Below are 12,733 nucleotides of genomic sequence, written 5' to 3'. Positions count from 1 at the left end.
CCCTACAAGATTTAGGACATCAATCCTAACACAACGAAAATCAGAGGATTAAATATCCTTTAAATATGCACAATAGAAACACATACAAACAACACTAACTTTCATAGCGGTCTTCGTAGAACATCCTTTTGCAGAAGAAAACAACCAATAAAGAATGTATTTTGTAGGATCAGCATTTTTGTAGAACATTCCTTTACCAAAAACTACTAATGCAATGACATCTCTGATAACATCTATGAACCTAAAAAAAAATATTGTCAACCTCATTATATCTAACATCATTGATAGACTCTATAATTGATACGTGCTTATCATCAATAAAGACTTCTATCAGTGGTAGATTTTGCTATTAGTGATAAAATTAGTCTATCATTGGTATGAATCTATCAATGAGACAAGTCTATCATTACCAATAGCAAAATCTATCAGTGGTAGACTTTATCGTTGATAGACCCATATAACCAATTGACTCTGATTGGGCATTATGAACTATGTGCTGGATCTCAATTTTTTATATTTACAATTTTTTTTGCATTATGTTATAACTAATATTTTTAGTTTGATTGTTATATTTGCAATAGTCTCTTTTTAAAAGCTAATGACCAAATCGAAACTAACATAAAAGTTCACAAGGACAATAATCGTAGTTGAACCTAGATTTTAACATATTTTAGTTTTGAAATAAAAAAGGAAATTGAAAATAAAATTCTATAGGCTCGGTTCATACATTTTTACTCGTTCATTGATGATTTTGAAGCCTAAAATATGTATAATTTCATGTGCTCATACATTTCTCTCTTTAATTGTTAGATGATATTCATGTAACTAGTAGCTATCACTTTCTGTCAAAGTGAATTATGGCTATTAGTATGTATTAATGATCAAGAGGTTTATAGTTCGAATCTCTCGGATCCCTCTTTCATTTCTTTAACTATACCTACCTTTAGTTTTCGACATGTAAGGTAGAAATTCAAAATCTTGATCTTATGATTGACACATGTCTTGTATGGTTTGAGAGACCTAACAAATTATGTTATACAAATATAATAGAAAAATCTATTCATACTATTAAGTTATTGGGGATAATTATAAGCCGGTGTACAAAAAGACGACTTTCCAACTAAGTTTGGTATTAGTGTCGTCATATTTTAACTTCTTTCAATATTGGATTAAATTTAAAATTTCTATATATACTCAGGATTAAAAGCAAAAGTTTAATTATAAATAACAAATTATTGATTATTGATTGTGTTGCTTGCCAATTACTAATTGTTTTTGTCGTCTTTCTTAATCAATATTATTTAAGATTATAATCAATGTCTTACCCACGGATGAAATAGAGTAGTATTTACATAATATATATGAAAAAATAAATAAAATAAAATAAAAATATAATTTCACAACATCTCAGTATGAATTTGAAGAGAATTCACCTAATGATATAAATAAAACAAATTTATTAGATAATATAATATTAAAGGTTAAATTTTTAAATCAATCGGTTATTTAAGAAAATTAAGCTAAGCAGGTTATTTAAGAAAACTAAATGAAGCTAAGCGTGTGAGAGGAAATATTTATTTAAAAGAAAACTTAAGAGAAATTAAATTTGGAGCAAATATCAATTTCTACCTCTGAATTTTGAGAGTTGTATCATTTTAAACTCTTAACTTTAACTATATCAATTTTAACTGTGAACTTTAGGAATTGTATCAATTTAAGCCCCAAACGAATAATTATATCAATTTGAACCTTAAATTTTTTAAGTGCATCAATTTAAACCCTAAATTTAATAATTGTATCAATTTAAACCATCCATTATGTTTTACTTGGATACACTTATGAAAGTTCAGTGTTTAAATTGATATATAATGAAAGTTTCTGATTTAAATTGATATATTTATTTAGGCATGTTTAATAAACATTTGAAATTTCATCTTTTAGTTTTTGAAAATTAAGCTTATAAACCTTTCTTTTAACTCTAAATTTCTTGCTTTGATATCTATTTTTTATCCAAGTTTTCAATAACTAAGTCAAATTTTGAAAATTAAAAAAAAAAGTTTTTAAAAAATTATTATTTTTTAAATTTGACTAATAATTCAACTATTTTACTCATGATTAATACAAACTATGTAAGAAAATGAGAGGATATAGGCTTAATTTTCTAAAATTAAAAAAAAATTAAAAACGAAATAGTTACATATCGATTAACTATGGCTTGTTTGGTAACTATTTTGTTTTTTGTTTTTTAAAATTAAGTTTATAGACACTATTTCCATCTCCAAATTTCTTCTTTTTGTTACATACTTTTCACTATTGTTTAAAAAACCAAGATAAATTTTGAGAACTAAAAAAGTAGCTTTCAAAAAGTTGTTTTTGTTTTTGGAATTTAACTAAAAATTCAACCATTGTTATTAAGAAATATGTAAATCATGATAAAAAATTATATATAAATTGATTTAACTTTAAAAACAAAAATAAAAAAACCAAATGATTACTAAATGAGCGAATATTTTTCTGATACGTCATTATTCAAGATTCTTGTAGAGGGTCTCTTTACATCCTAAAACACACACTTTGTTCTGCGCAACATAATTACTTTTCGGTTCTTTATAGACGCACTAAATTAGGCTAACTTTTGAAATGTAATCTTTATCTTCTTAAATAAATATATGTTTTTTATATGGAAAACTATAATTACTTTTCGGTTCTTTATAGACGCACTAAATTAGGCTAACTTTTGAAATGTAATCTTTATCTTCTTAAATAAATATATGTTTTTTATATGGAAAACACACAGTTTTTCCGGAATAAAAAACACTCAATTAATGTTTATTAGTTGGATTTACGTTTGGAATCATGAAATAATCCAAAAGAAAATGACTTGTATAATGTCCATTTACACACATTATATATTTGTTTATTTAAAAACAAAACTTCAAAGACATGTGATAACAATATATTTTAAGCTACAAAACTTTCTACATAAAATGTCAATTCAACAAAGTTTGAAGAATATATGCCTAACATGATAGCTCAATTTTTTATCGTTTATATATATTAAAAATTCGGAAAAAAAAGCTGAAAGGATGAGAAAAAATGAAATTTGAAGTAGAATTTGTTAAAGTAGGTTCCATTCTAATTTATTTAAACTGCGTTTCTTAATTTTTTTCAAAATCCCTTTCAAACATGTTTTAAGTAAATGTATCATTTATTTAGCCTAACCACTAATCTCTTTCATTAAACCACTTTCTCTTCTTGTACTCTAAATTAATTCTTTTCCAATTAGGTCTAAATGTAATGGAAATAGTTTATGGAACAGGAATGATATTTCTTTTGATGTATAACATTGTTTATTTACCTATGATGAAAATGACCTGAAATCACAATCAAAACTCATCAGTAGTGATTACTTTTAGATCTTTTTATATATTCAGATTCTTAAATTTTATTTACTTTCAAAATTTTTATTCTTGAAAATTTATAATACCAAAATTAGAAAAAGAAATTTCCCATTCGATCACAACTTCAAAAAAATATTTATGTAGATCCCACGTAACCAAAGAATAACTAAAGACTCATACACAATATTAGACGAAATCCGATTACGCGAAAATGGAGTGTAATCAAAATTTATGAAACCGAAAATTGACTTCCATTGCATATATTGATATATGCCAAAAAAATCGCATAACAATCGAATCCAACACATTTCTTCATTCTCATTCTTTTCCTACTTTTGAAAGAACGTAAAGAGAGCCTTTAAGTGCAAAAATTAATTAATATCATCTCTTTCTTTCCTTTTGAGTATAATTTTAATATTAATTTAATCCCTTTCAAATGAAATAAATATTCTTCATTAAAATTGGATGCCCTTCTATCTGTATCAAAAGGACATCTAGCGGGTCGATGCATTTACGTCCCTTTTAAAAGGGGTTGGCTGCTGTAAGAGTATTTACGATTATTAGGCAGCCCGAAGACTTAACAACGACCAACGACTTACGTTCAGTCAATACATATTACTATCCCTATCCTCTCTAATTTTTAAACAAGCTTTGTAATTTGAAGAGGCCTCAAATAATTTCCCACATGGAGCACAAGCATTTTATACTAGTCCACGGAGCTTGCCATGGGGCTTGGTGCTGGTACAAGATCAAACCACTCCTCGAGGCCGCTGGCCACCGCGTCACGCTGCTCGACATGGCAGCCTCGGGCATCGACACGAGGGCGATCCAAGACGTGCGGTCCATGGAAGAGTATTCTGAGCCGTTGTTGAAGACCTTGGCTTGTCTTGCTCCTAATGAAAAGGTGATCTTGGTGGGTCATAGCCTTGGCGGTATGAACTCGGCCGTTGCTATGGAGAAATACTCGGATAAGATAGCTGCTTCTGTTTTCTTGACGGCCTTTGTGCCTGATACTCACCACAAACCTTCCTATGTCTTAGATCAGGTATACGAATTTATTATTATTGTTGTTTCTTTACTTTCCAATTACAAGGTTTGTTCCTAAACCATATTTTCCTTAGTCTTCAAATTTTCTGATTAGATTTTCATTTTTTCATTTAGTTGCTATTTAATCATTGCCCAATTTTTAGGGTAGTGTTAGTGACAATAGTAAGAGTCAAATTTCAACCTCTTCTTTTGGATGACCCAATAATATAATGCATTTTTGTGGCTAAAATTGTATACATGGATGCAATAATGCAAGTACTCTGAGAAAACGCCAATGGAAGCTTGGTTAGACACAAAGTTTTGCCCATATGGAACTGAAACTCAGCCTTTAACATCAATGCTTTTTGGACCCAAGTTCATGGCCAAACGACTTTACCAACTCTCCCCTCCTCAGGTTTTTCTCATTCTCTCTCTTTTTTATTAATCAATATCTGTGTCTTTCTAAAATTAAATCATTCTGTCTTCATTATTTTCGAGCCCTCTTTATCAATAATAATATATCACGTGCCATTTCTTAATGAATTATTATTATTACCAAAGGATCTAGTTCTGGGCCACACTCTTCTGCGGCCGAGTTCACTGTTCACAGAAGACTTATCAAAGGCAAAGAATTTCTCAAACGAAAAATATGGGTCCGTTACAAAAGTTTATGTAATTTGTACGGAGGACATAGCAATTCCCAAGGAGTTTCAACAGTGGATGATCTGCAACGCTGGAATTGAGAATGTCATGCAAATCAACGGCTCTGATCACATGCCTATGTTTTCTATGCCACGTCAGCTTCTCCACTGCCTCCTTCAGATTGCTCTCAACTACGCTTAATTAGCTAATTAAAACAATCTTAGCTTTCTAAAATAAAAATGGCTACTCATACTTAAGATTGTTAATTTTACACTATTGGTTTTGATTTAATTGAAATCGAAGGCAATAATTAATATTAATGACCTTTTAATATTTAGGTTTCTAATTTTAAGATATAGTTGTCATTTGAAGCGTTGTTGTAAAAAGGGTTCATTATTTGGGTTTGCATGTCAACCTAAAATTATTAGCTAAAAATAATTAAAATGTGCTTAACAAGACATTTTAGAACTTTAAATCGACTAAACTGTGTCTAAAGTAAAATGAAATTTGGAAAATACACATATACATTATTGATAGCATTGGAATTTGCACTAACTAAAAAAGGATAGGACTATGCAATTTCTTAGAAATGTTTATTTCAAAGTTTAAAGATGAAAATGTGTATAAAATTCTTCTTGTTTCATCTTGAAATTATTAGTTGGATTATAAATTCTATTTCAAAATTGCTTCTAATTAGACATATCCTCATGATTTAAGAAACTTCTCACATTATTATTTTTAACTTTTCAAATATTTGGTGAAAATAAATAGTATTATGTGGATTAGAAAGGAATAAAAATATAGAATTAAAAATTAAATTGAAAACCACCTTAATTATAGCTAAATTATAACATATTTCTCACAATATTGTTACGTTGAACTCACAATGATTAATTGTTTATATGAGAGAAAATATAAAAGAAAATTAAATATTATAATTTTTTATATAAAAAATGATATTGTTGGAGAGTTGTAAAAACAGTTATTTGTTTAATAAATGAAGAAAAAAAGCAAAATTTGAATTCACAAGTTAAATAAAAAAAAAAATGAAAAATAAGATTAGCTCGAAAAAAAAATAAAAAAATAAAAAAAAAATAGAAAAAACCGTTTTAAGAATGGACCAGGCCATGTGGCTTGGGTTTGTACAAGTTGGGTGCATTATCCCAACTAGCAACCAAGTTTCATCCTTTAAAGAAGAGAAACGTGTGGTTTTGTTCGTTCTCTTTCGTCTTTTAGTTAACAAGTGGGTGAGGATTCAAAATTTTTAACTATATAATATCATTCTGATGGAAACTTATCCATTTTTAATATGGCATATTAAGTGATTAGGAGTGATTAACTCAACCAATCTAAAGTAATAAAGTACGTGTTAAATGACTGACATTCTAATTTGAATCTCTCTGCCCCTATCGGAAAAGAAGAAGAAAAAAGTTTTTTGAAATGCTTAAATCTGATAAAGTTTATGTTATTTATCATCTTAGTATTATTTATATTTATGAGTCTAAAATTTAGAAAAATGCACCATATAAATTCTTGAACGAGATACCTTCTTTATTTTGTATTTTAAAAAAATTTCTCTAAATAAAACTATTGTCTCTCTACTTTGTGGATATAGTTAATACACTATTAGCGAACCATATATCATTTTTTTTTCATTTACATTTTAATTTTTTTTTAATACTACTGAGAATGATTCAATTCCTTGGTTTCTCATACTTTGCCATCATTAAGACAGCTAGAAGCTGAGATAAATGAAGAGATTTTTTTCCTTTGTTCCCAAAAAATAAATATATTGGTGGCTGAGTACTATTCAATAATTTATATATAGAATTAAATTGAAATTTAAACTTTAAAGAATGTGGTTCACACATTTCTTAATTATCTCCACAACATTTAAAATATCCATATTCATGGAGATGTCAAAATTCAAATTTTACCGAAATATCAATAAAAATATGAAATGTCAATATCAAATAATAAATAAATATTTTACCCCGTTCTTCAATAATTTAAACAGCTTATCATTCCTATATATTCATATTAGTGGCATTTTGTTGTTTCGTTTTCATATTTAACAATTTTTTTATGATGGAAAGGAGACTGAAATTAAACAATTTGTCTCCTTTCACAATGAGTTTTTCCCTGTATTAGATATTATGTGATTGGCAAATATGTTGTAGTATTATAGAGATAATATTTGTTTAAGTATCACAAATGATCACCTGAGTTGTCTCTGCATTTGTGGTTTTCTAGCAAAGGGATGTTCTATGAAAATGTAGATTCTACAAAATATTTTCCTTATCAAGTTTTTTCCTTCTGCATCATTATTTTTCGATTCTTTTCTTTTCTCAGTATGCGACTGCTATGGAAGTTAAAGTTGCTTGTATGTGTTTCTACTATGCATATTTGTAGGACAATTAGTCCTCATTCAAGTTGGCCATTTTATTTTTGTGTGAAGCTCATGCTTGAAAGAAAACAACTTAGTGTGTATTCGGTCAACATCACAGTGTAGATAGAGTTGAATCTCTTGAAGACGTACTTCGTGTTCCTCAGATCAAGGGTAAGAAGATCCTTTTGAGAAGGGATTCTCAAGCTTAGGTGGAACCTAACCCATTCAAACAAAGAAGTCTTTGTTCTTAGAAGGAAAGATACAATACGAGTGAGAAGGAGTCTCACGACTTGAGGAGACCTCAAGTCTTATAGAGAGGGAGTCTCGATCTTATGAGGAGCCTAAGATTTGCTTCACTGATAATACATCTTAGGGGAAACCTATAACACTGTGAGAAGAAGACTCACACCTAGGGGAAACCTCGCTTATTAGTTGAGTAATAAAGTTGTACATATTGGGATTGGTGTCCTAATTCTCCTAGAGTCTCGTTGTTTGTAATTATACACATTGTTTATGAATATAATAAGTGTTATTTCATTATGGCATTTACTCATATCCAATAAACAAAGTTCCATGGTTATCTTATGTAAACTTAAGCATGTATATGAGATATACAAGTGGATCATGCCTTAAGTGATAACCTAAATAGGTTTGTAGTATAAGAATTAAGGTAGGATACCTGATCCTGGTGACACTACGGATACGACCCGCTTTGTAGAGGTTTGAAAGTGTTGTAAACTACTACAGATGGTAGATCTTGACCATTCATGTGGAGACATGTGAGTGGGGGTGTCCTATACAAAAAGTTTGTATAACACCGGACCACGAGATGATTCATCTCTGTATATAACGTTGTTGATACTGGAGGCTTACATCTCACCTAAATGACCATAGGTGAGTTGACCTCAATCCTGAGTGTTTTGGGAACTCCTACTTTTTAGGGCGATCCTTTGATTAGTATAGGTGAGAGTGGCTAGATTGTCAACTCAACATGCTACTTTTTTGGGGACTTGTCTGACTTGAGAGTTGGGAACTCAGTTACACAAGATGGAATTCACTTCTTCCCTAAAGTAGGGATAACTAGATAGATTGCTCCCTTAAGAGTTGATTCCGGGACTTGAACATAGTGGCCACAGCTTCTCTTTGGAAGAGAGGACTCAGTCATAGTAGGACTATGACTTGTGTTCATTAGAGGGATTGGTGGTACTTAAGGAGTTAGATGTAACTACAGGGGCATAACGATTATTGGTTGAGAAGATGGATACATAATATATCTGTGGTAAGGAGAGTTCAATTGTCGGTCTTTAATGGAGTGCCTGGCAGTTAACGGATGGTGGATCCCGTGACTAAAGAGTTTAGTCAGTTATTCATGCACTGTTGGAACTTCGAGCTACAGGTTCATAAGGTCCCTTTGGTAATTCAATGGATTCAAGTTGAGGATCAGTACTTGGTGTTGATTTGAAATGTTCAAATTAACAAAATATATTTCGATTATATATATGATATGATTGGTATGATATATAAGATATATCTAGTGGAGGATTGATGTAAATGAGATTTACATTAAGTGCCATGGAATAGAAAAAGAGCTATGGTTTATATGTTTCATGAGATGAAATATTAAAACTATAGGTTATAAATATAGTACGGTAAGTTGGCTATCATTTATATTTATAATAATATTAATGATTGGATAATTATCTCTTTTTTATCTAGTAACCAATTGAGTGGGAGGTTATTGGAGGTTTTATGATAACCATGAGATAAAAAGGAAAAATGTTTTCCTCATTTTGGTAATGTTAATTTGAGATTTCCAATCTTGAAAAATTTTCACAGAAAGGTTGTTAAGTAAATCAGATTTACTAAACGACAGCTTGGAGAGACTAAACGATGGTGGAGAGTTTCTATACAACAGACTCTCAACTGAACGATGAGCTAAACAATCGCATAGCTCTTGCTAAACGATGACATAACTTTTGATAAATGATTGGGGATCGATCTATACGATAGGCGTTGACATCTCCCACTTGCTCAATCGTGTAATCATTTACACGATTGTTCTCCTCTGGTCTCATCCTCTAACCAAGTCCACACAGAGCTCACACTCTAGATTCTCACACCGAAAATACCAAGGTAACCTTTTTGGTGGAGTCATACTCAACTCAACATAGTCGAGGTTCTGTGAAGGCCGTTTGTGGTGTTCGAGGTGTTCATGACTTGGAGATTGCTTTGTTCGAATTCGTTGTGATCGTGCAGTGTAGCGGTCGTGTTGTTCGAGCGTTTGTGGTTGTCGTCTTGTTGTGAACAAGCATTCGTGATTGAGGGATCTTGAAGATGAGTCTTCAAAGGTATGTTAATTCCTTCTTTTGATCTTATGAGAAGCATGTTGTAATCTCAATTTATGCATAACTGTATGTTTCCATTTGTGTACTATAATTGTATTGTTCGAATACGATTGAAATTTGGAAAGATCCTTCTGCTGCTCATGAAAATCCTAATGTTCGATTTCCTTCATTACGAGAGTCACTATAATCATACATCTATTACAGATAATTATTGTGTTACAATTGCTTATCAATGATATTAATGAAGTTATCTTTTCTGGGCACACTGCCCCCCAAACATAGATGATTCACACTGAACTGGGTTACCAACCTCTCGTATTATTTTATCTATTCTGAATATTTGATCATTGTCTTGTGAAAGGCTAAAACATTGCTCGTAACATAGCTAACTTACAGTAGATACCTCCTTATCTTTTTTCATTTTGTATCAAAGCGGATCACTATTATCTTTGGTGTTGTCTAAGGCTTTCAGAAAGGTTGTTATCCTCATTTTCTAGTATTCATATTTTGTTCCGTCCAGTATAGAGAGATGTGTAGTAGATCCTCCTTCCTTTACTCCTTCCATTAGGGAGTGACAGAATCACAACAATAAAGATAATGGTGACATTCTGATACCAATTGAAAATAAGAAAAAAGTTGTCTACTGTTTGATAACTATGTTACCTACAATGCTACATCATTCCACATAACAATTATGAGAAATAATAAAAAGATAACTAAACACAAGAGATTGGTAACCGAGTTCGGTGTAAACCACCTACGTCTGAAGGAAAAGTGTGCCCAGAAAAAATAACTTTACTAATATCAATGATAAGCAATTATAATGTACTACTTATCTGTAATGATAACACAATTACAGTGACTCCCAAATAGCTCTATCACTTCACGTACACCTAAGCTCCTCCTAGGTTTGAGACTTCCTCTCATGGAAACTTAGGCTCCCCTTAAGTAGTAGTATTAGTGAAGAATGTCTTAGGCTCTCCTTAAGATAGAGGCTCCCTATCTGCAAGACTCGAGCTCTCTTTAAGTCGTAAGACTTCTTCTTACTTGAATCGTATCTTTCCTTCTAAGAACAAAGTCCCCTTTGCTCGAATGGCTTAGGCTCATTCTAAGCTTTGAGAATCCCTTCCCAGATGAATCATGATACACAAATAGTAAGCAGATTGGTGTATATCTTCAAGTGATGAAACTCTCCCCTTCTTATAAACACGACTGATACAATTACAGTACTGTAACACAATGTTGCTCTAAGAAAGACATAACGACTAACCAAAACTGGAGGACTAAATGTCCTTTAAATATACAAAACGGAAACACATACGAACAACACTAACTTCCATAACAGTCATATATTAAAAAGAAAAAGAGATTGGCAAATAATACTGCAGAAGAAAACAATCGATAAGGAAAGTATTTTGCAGGATCAGCATCTTCATAGAACATTCCTTTGCCAGAGACCACTAATGCAATGAAATCTCTAATAACATCTATGAATCTAGAAAGAAATATTGTCAACCTCATTATATCTAACATTAGTGATAGACTCTATCGTTGATACGGGTTTATTATCAATAATAGACTTCTATCAGTGATATATTTTGCTATTAGTGATAAAATTAGTCTATCACTGGTATGAATCTATCAATGATACAAGTCTACCACTACCAATAGAAAAATCTATTAGTGATAAACTTTATCATTGATAGACCCCTATAACCAATTGACTCCGATTGGGCATTATGAACATTTTATATGAGCTGGATCTCAACTTTTTATATCTACAAATTTTTTTGCATTGTGTTATAGCTAATATTTTTTGTTTGATTGTTATATTTGCAACTGTCTTGTTTAAAAAACTAATGACCAAATCCACACTAACATAAAAGTTCACAAGGACGATAATCGTAATTTAACCCAGATTTTAACATATTTTAGTTTTGAAAAAGAGAATGAAATTAAGAATAAAATTCTATAGGCTCAACTCAACTCACTTATTAATGATTTCGAAGCCTAAAAGATGTATAGTTTCATGTGCTCATACATTTCTCTCTTTAATTGTTATATGATATTCTTGTACGTTGTAGCGATCACTTCCTGTCAAATCAAGCATAACTTAAATGGTTATTAGTATGTATTAGTGAACAAGAGGTTTATAGTTCGAATCTCTCACATCTCTAAATCTTGACCTTGTGATTGACACATGTTAAGGATCTTCCCTACGGAAGAAGCTCGGATGATTTCAAGTTGTTCTCCAAGGCTTTTGTTTATAGAGCTCGATCACCGACAACATTAATGGTCCTTCTCTGAATTTCTATTGCTAACGGCATGATGGACCTGCTCTAAATCTCTGTTACTAACGACGTGGTAGGTGAAATGTCAACATCACCTTTTGATACTTGATAACGGGCAGAAATGCACGTTATTACAATGCAAAGATATAAAACAATGTAGGATTGCGACGGTAAAAATATATAAAATCATGTCCAAAAGTATTAAGTTGAGAACATTGTGGTCGCATGCGCCCATCGCATTAAAGCAGCTAATTTATATATTTTGTGCAGGAAAATGCGTTGGCGCAAGGCAGAATTGTGATCCAAGGAATTCAGCATCCGAGCGCATTAGAAGATTGCGACTATAAAGCTATGCGATCGTATGCATTCACAAAGATCTGCCCAAAGAGGTGACCGTATAAAGACGGCACATCAAGGTGAAAACTTAATAAATCACGATGGGATAAAAAACCGATGACGGTCGAATCCAAATTTAGTTGACAACCCGTTAATGACACACTGTATCAAGTACAGTCAACTTTCGGTGACAAATAATCGGTGCATCAGACAGAGAATTAATGACATTCTATCAGTGCAATCATTTGAGAGAAAAACTCTTCACCCTGAAGCTCTATAAATATCGAAGGCCACCTTCGTTAA

At 31.3% G+C, this 12,733-nt stretch overlaps 1 protein-coding gene across 1 annotated transcript; it reads left to right on the top strand.

The window, feature by feature from the left end:
• Window positions 1–3,701: 3,701 nt before the first annotated feature.
• LOC120072576 (salicylic acid-binding protein 2-like) lies at window positions 3,702–5,389 on the top strand. Its single transcript, XM_039024968.2, has 3 exons — window positions 3,702–4,446; window positions 4,705–4,842; window positions 4,989–5,389. The coding sequence occupies exons 1-3, from the start codon at window positions 4,087–4,089 to the stop codon at window positions 5,268–5,270; spliced, it is 780 nt and encodes a 259-aa protein (XP_038880896.1). The 5' UTR covers window positions 3,702–4,086; the 3' UTR covers window positions 5,271–5,389.
• Window positions 5,390–12,733: the final 7,344 nt, after the last annotated feature.

The sequence above is a fragment of the Benincasa hispida genome, chromosome 3 (genome assembly GCF_027475165.1).
Source record: "Benincasa hispida cultivar pf3 chromosome 3, pf3_genome.v1.1, whole genome shotgun sequence".
NCBI lineage: Eukaryota > Viridiplantae > Streptophyta > Magnoliopsida > Cucurbitales > Cucurbitaceae > Benincasa > Benincasa hispida.
The sequence above is the reverse complement of the archived record's forward strand: the minus strand, read 5'-3'. Positions and strand labels throughout refer to the sequence as shown.

Coding starts and splice junctions, on each gene's coding strand:
- LOC120072576 (XM_039024968.2), top strand. CDS start 4,087: ATGGAGCACAAGCATTTTATACTAGTCCACGGAGCTTGCCATGGGGCT. Junction 4,447..4,704: donor CTTCCTATGTCTTAGATCAG/GTATACGAATTT, acceptor CAATAATGCAAG/TACTCTGAGAAAACGCCAAT. Junction 4,843..4,988: donor ACCAACTCTCCCCTCCTCAG/GTTTTTCTCATT, acceptor TTATTACCAAAG/GATCTAGTTCTGGGCCACAC.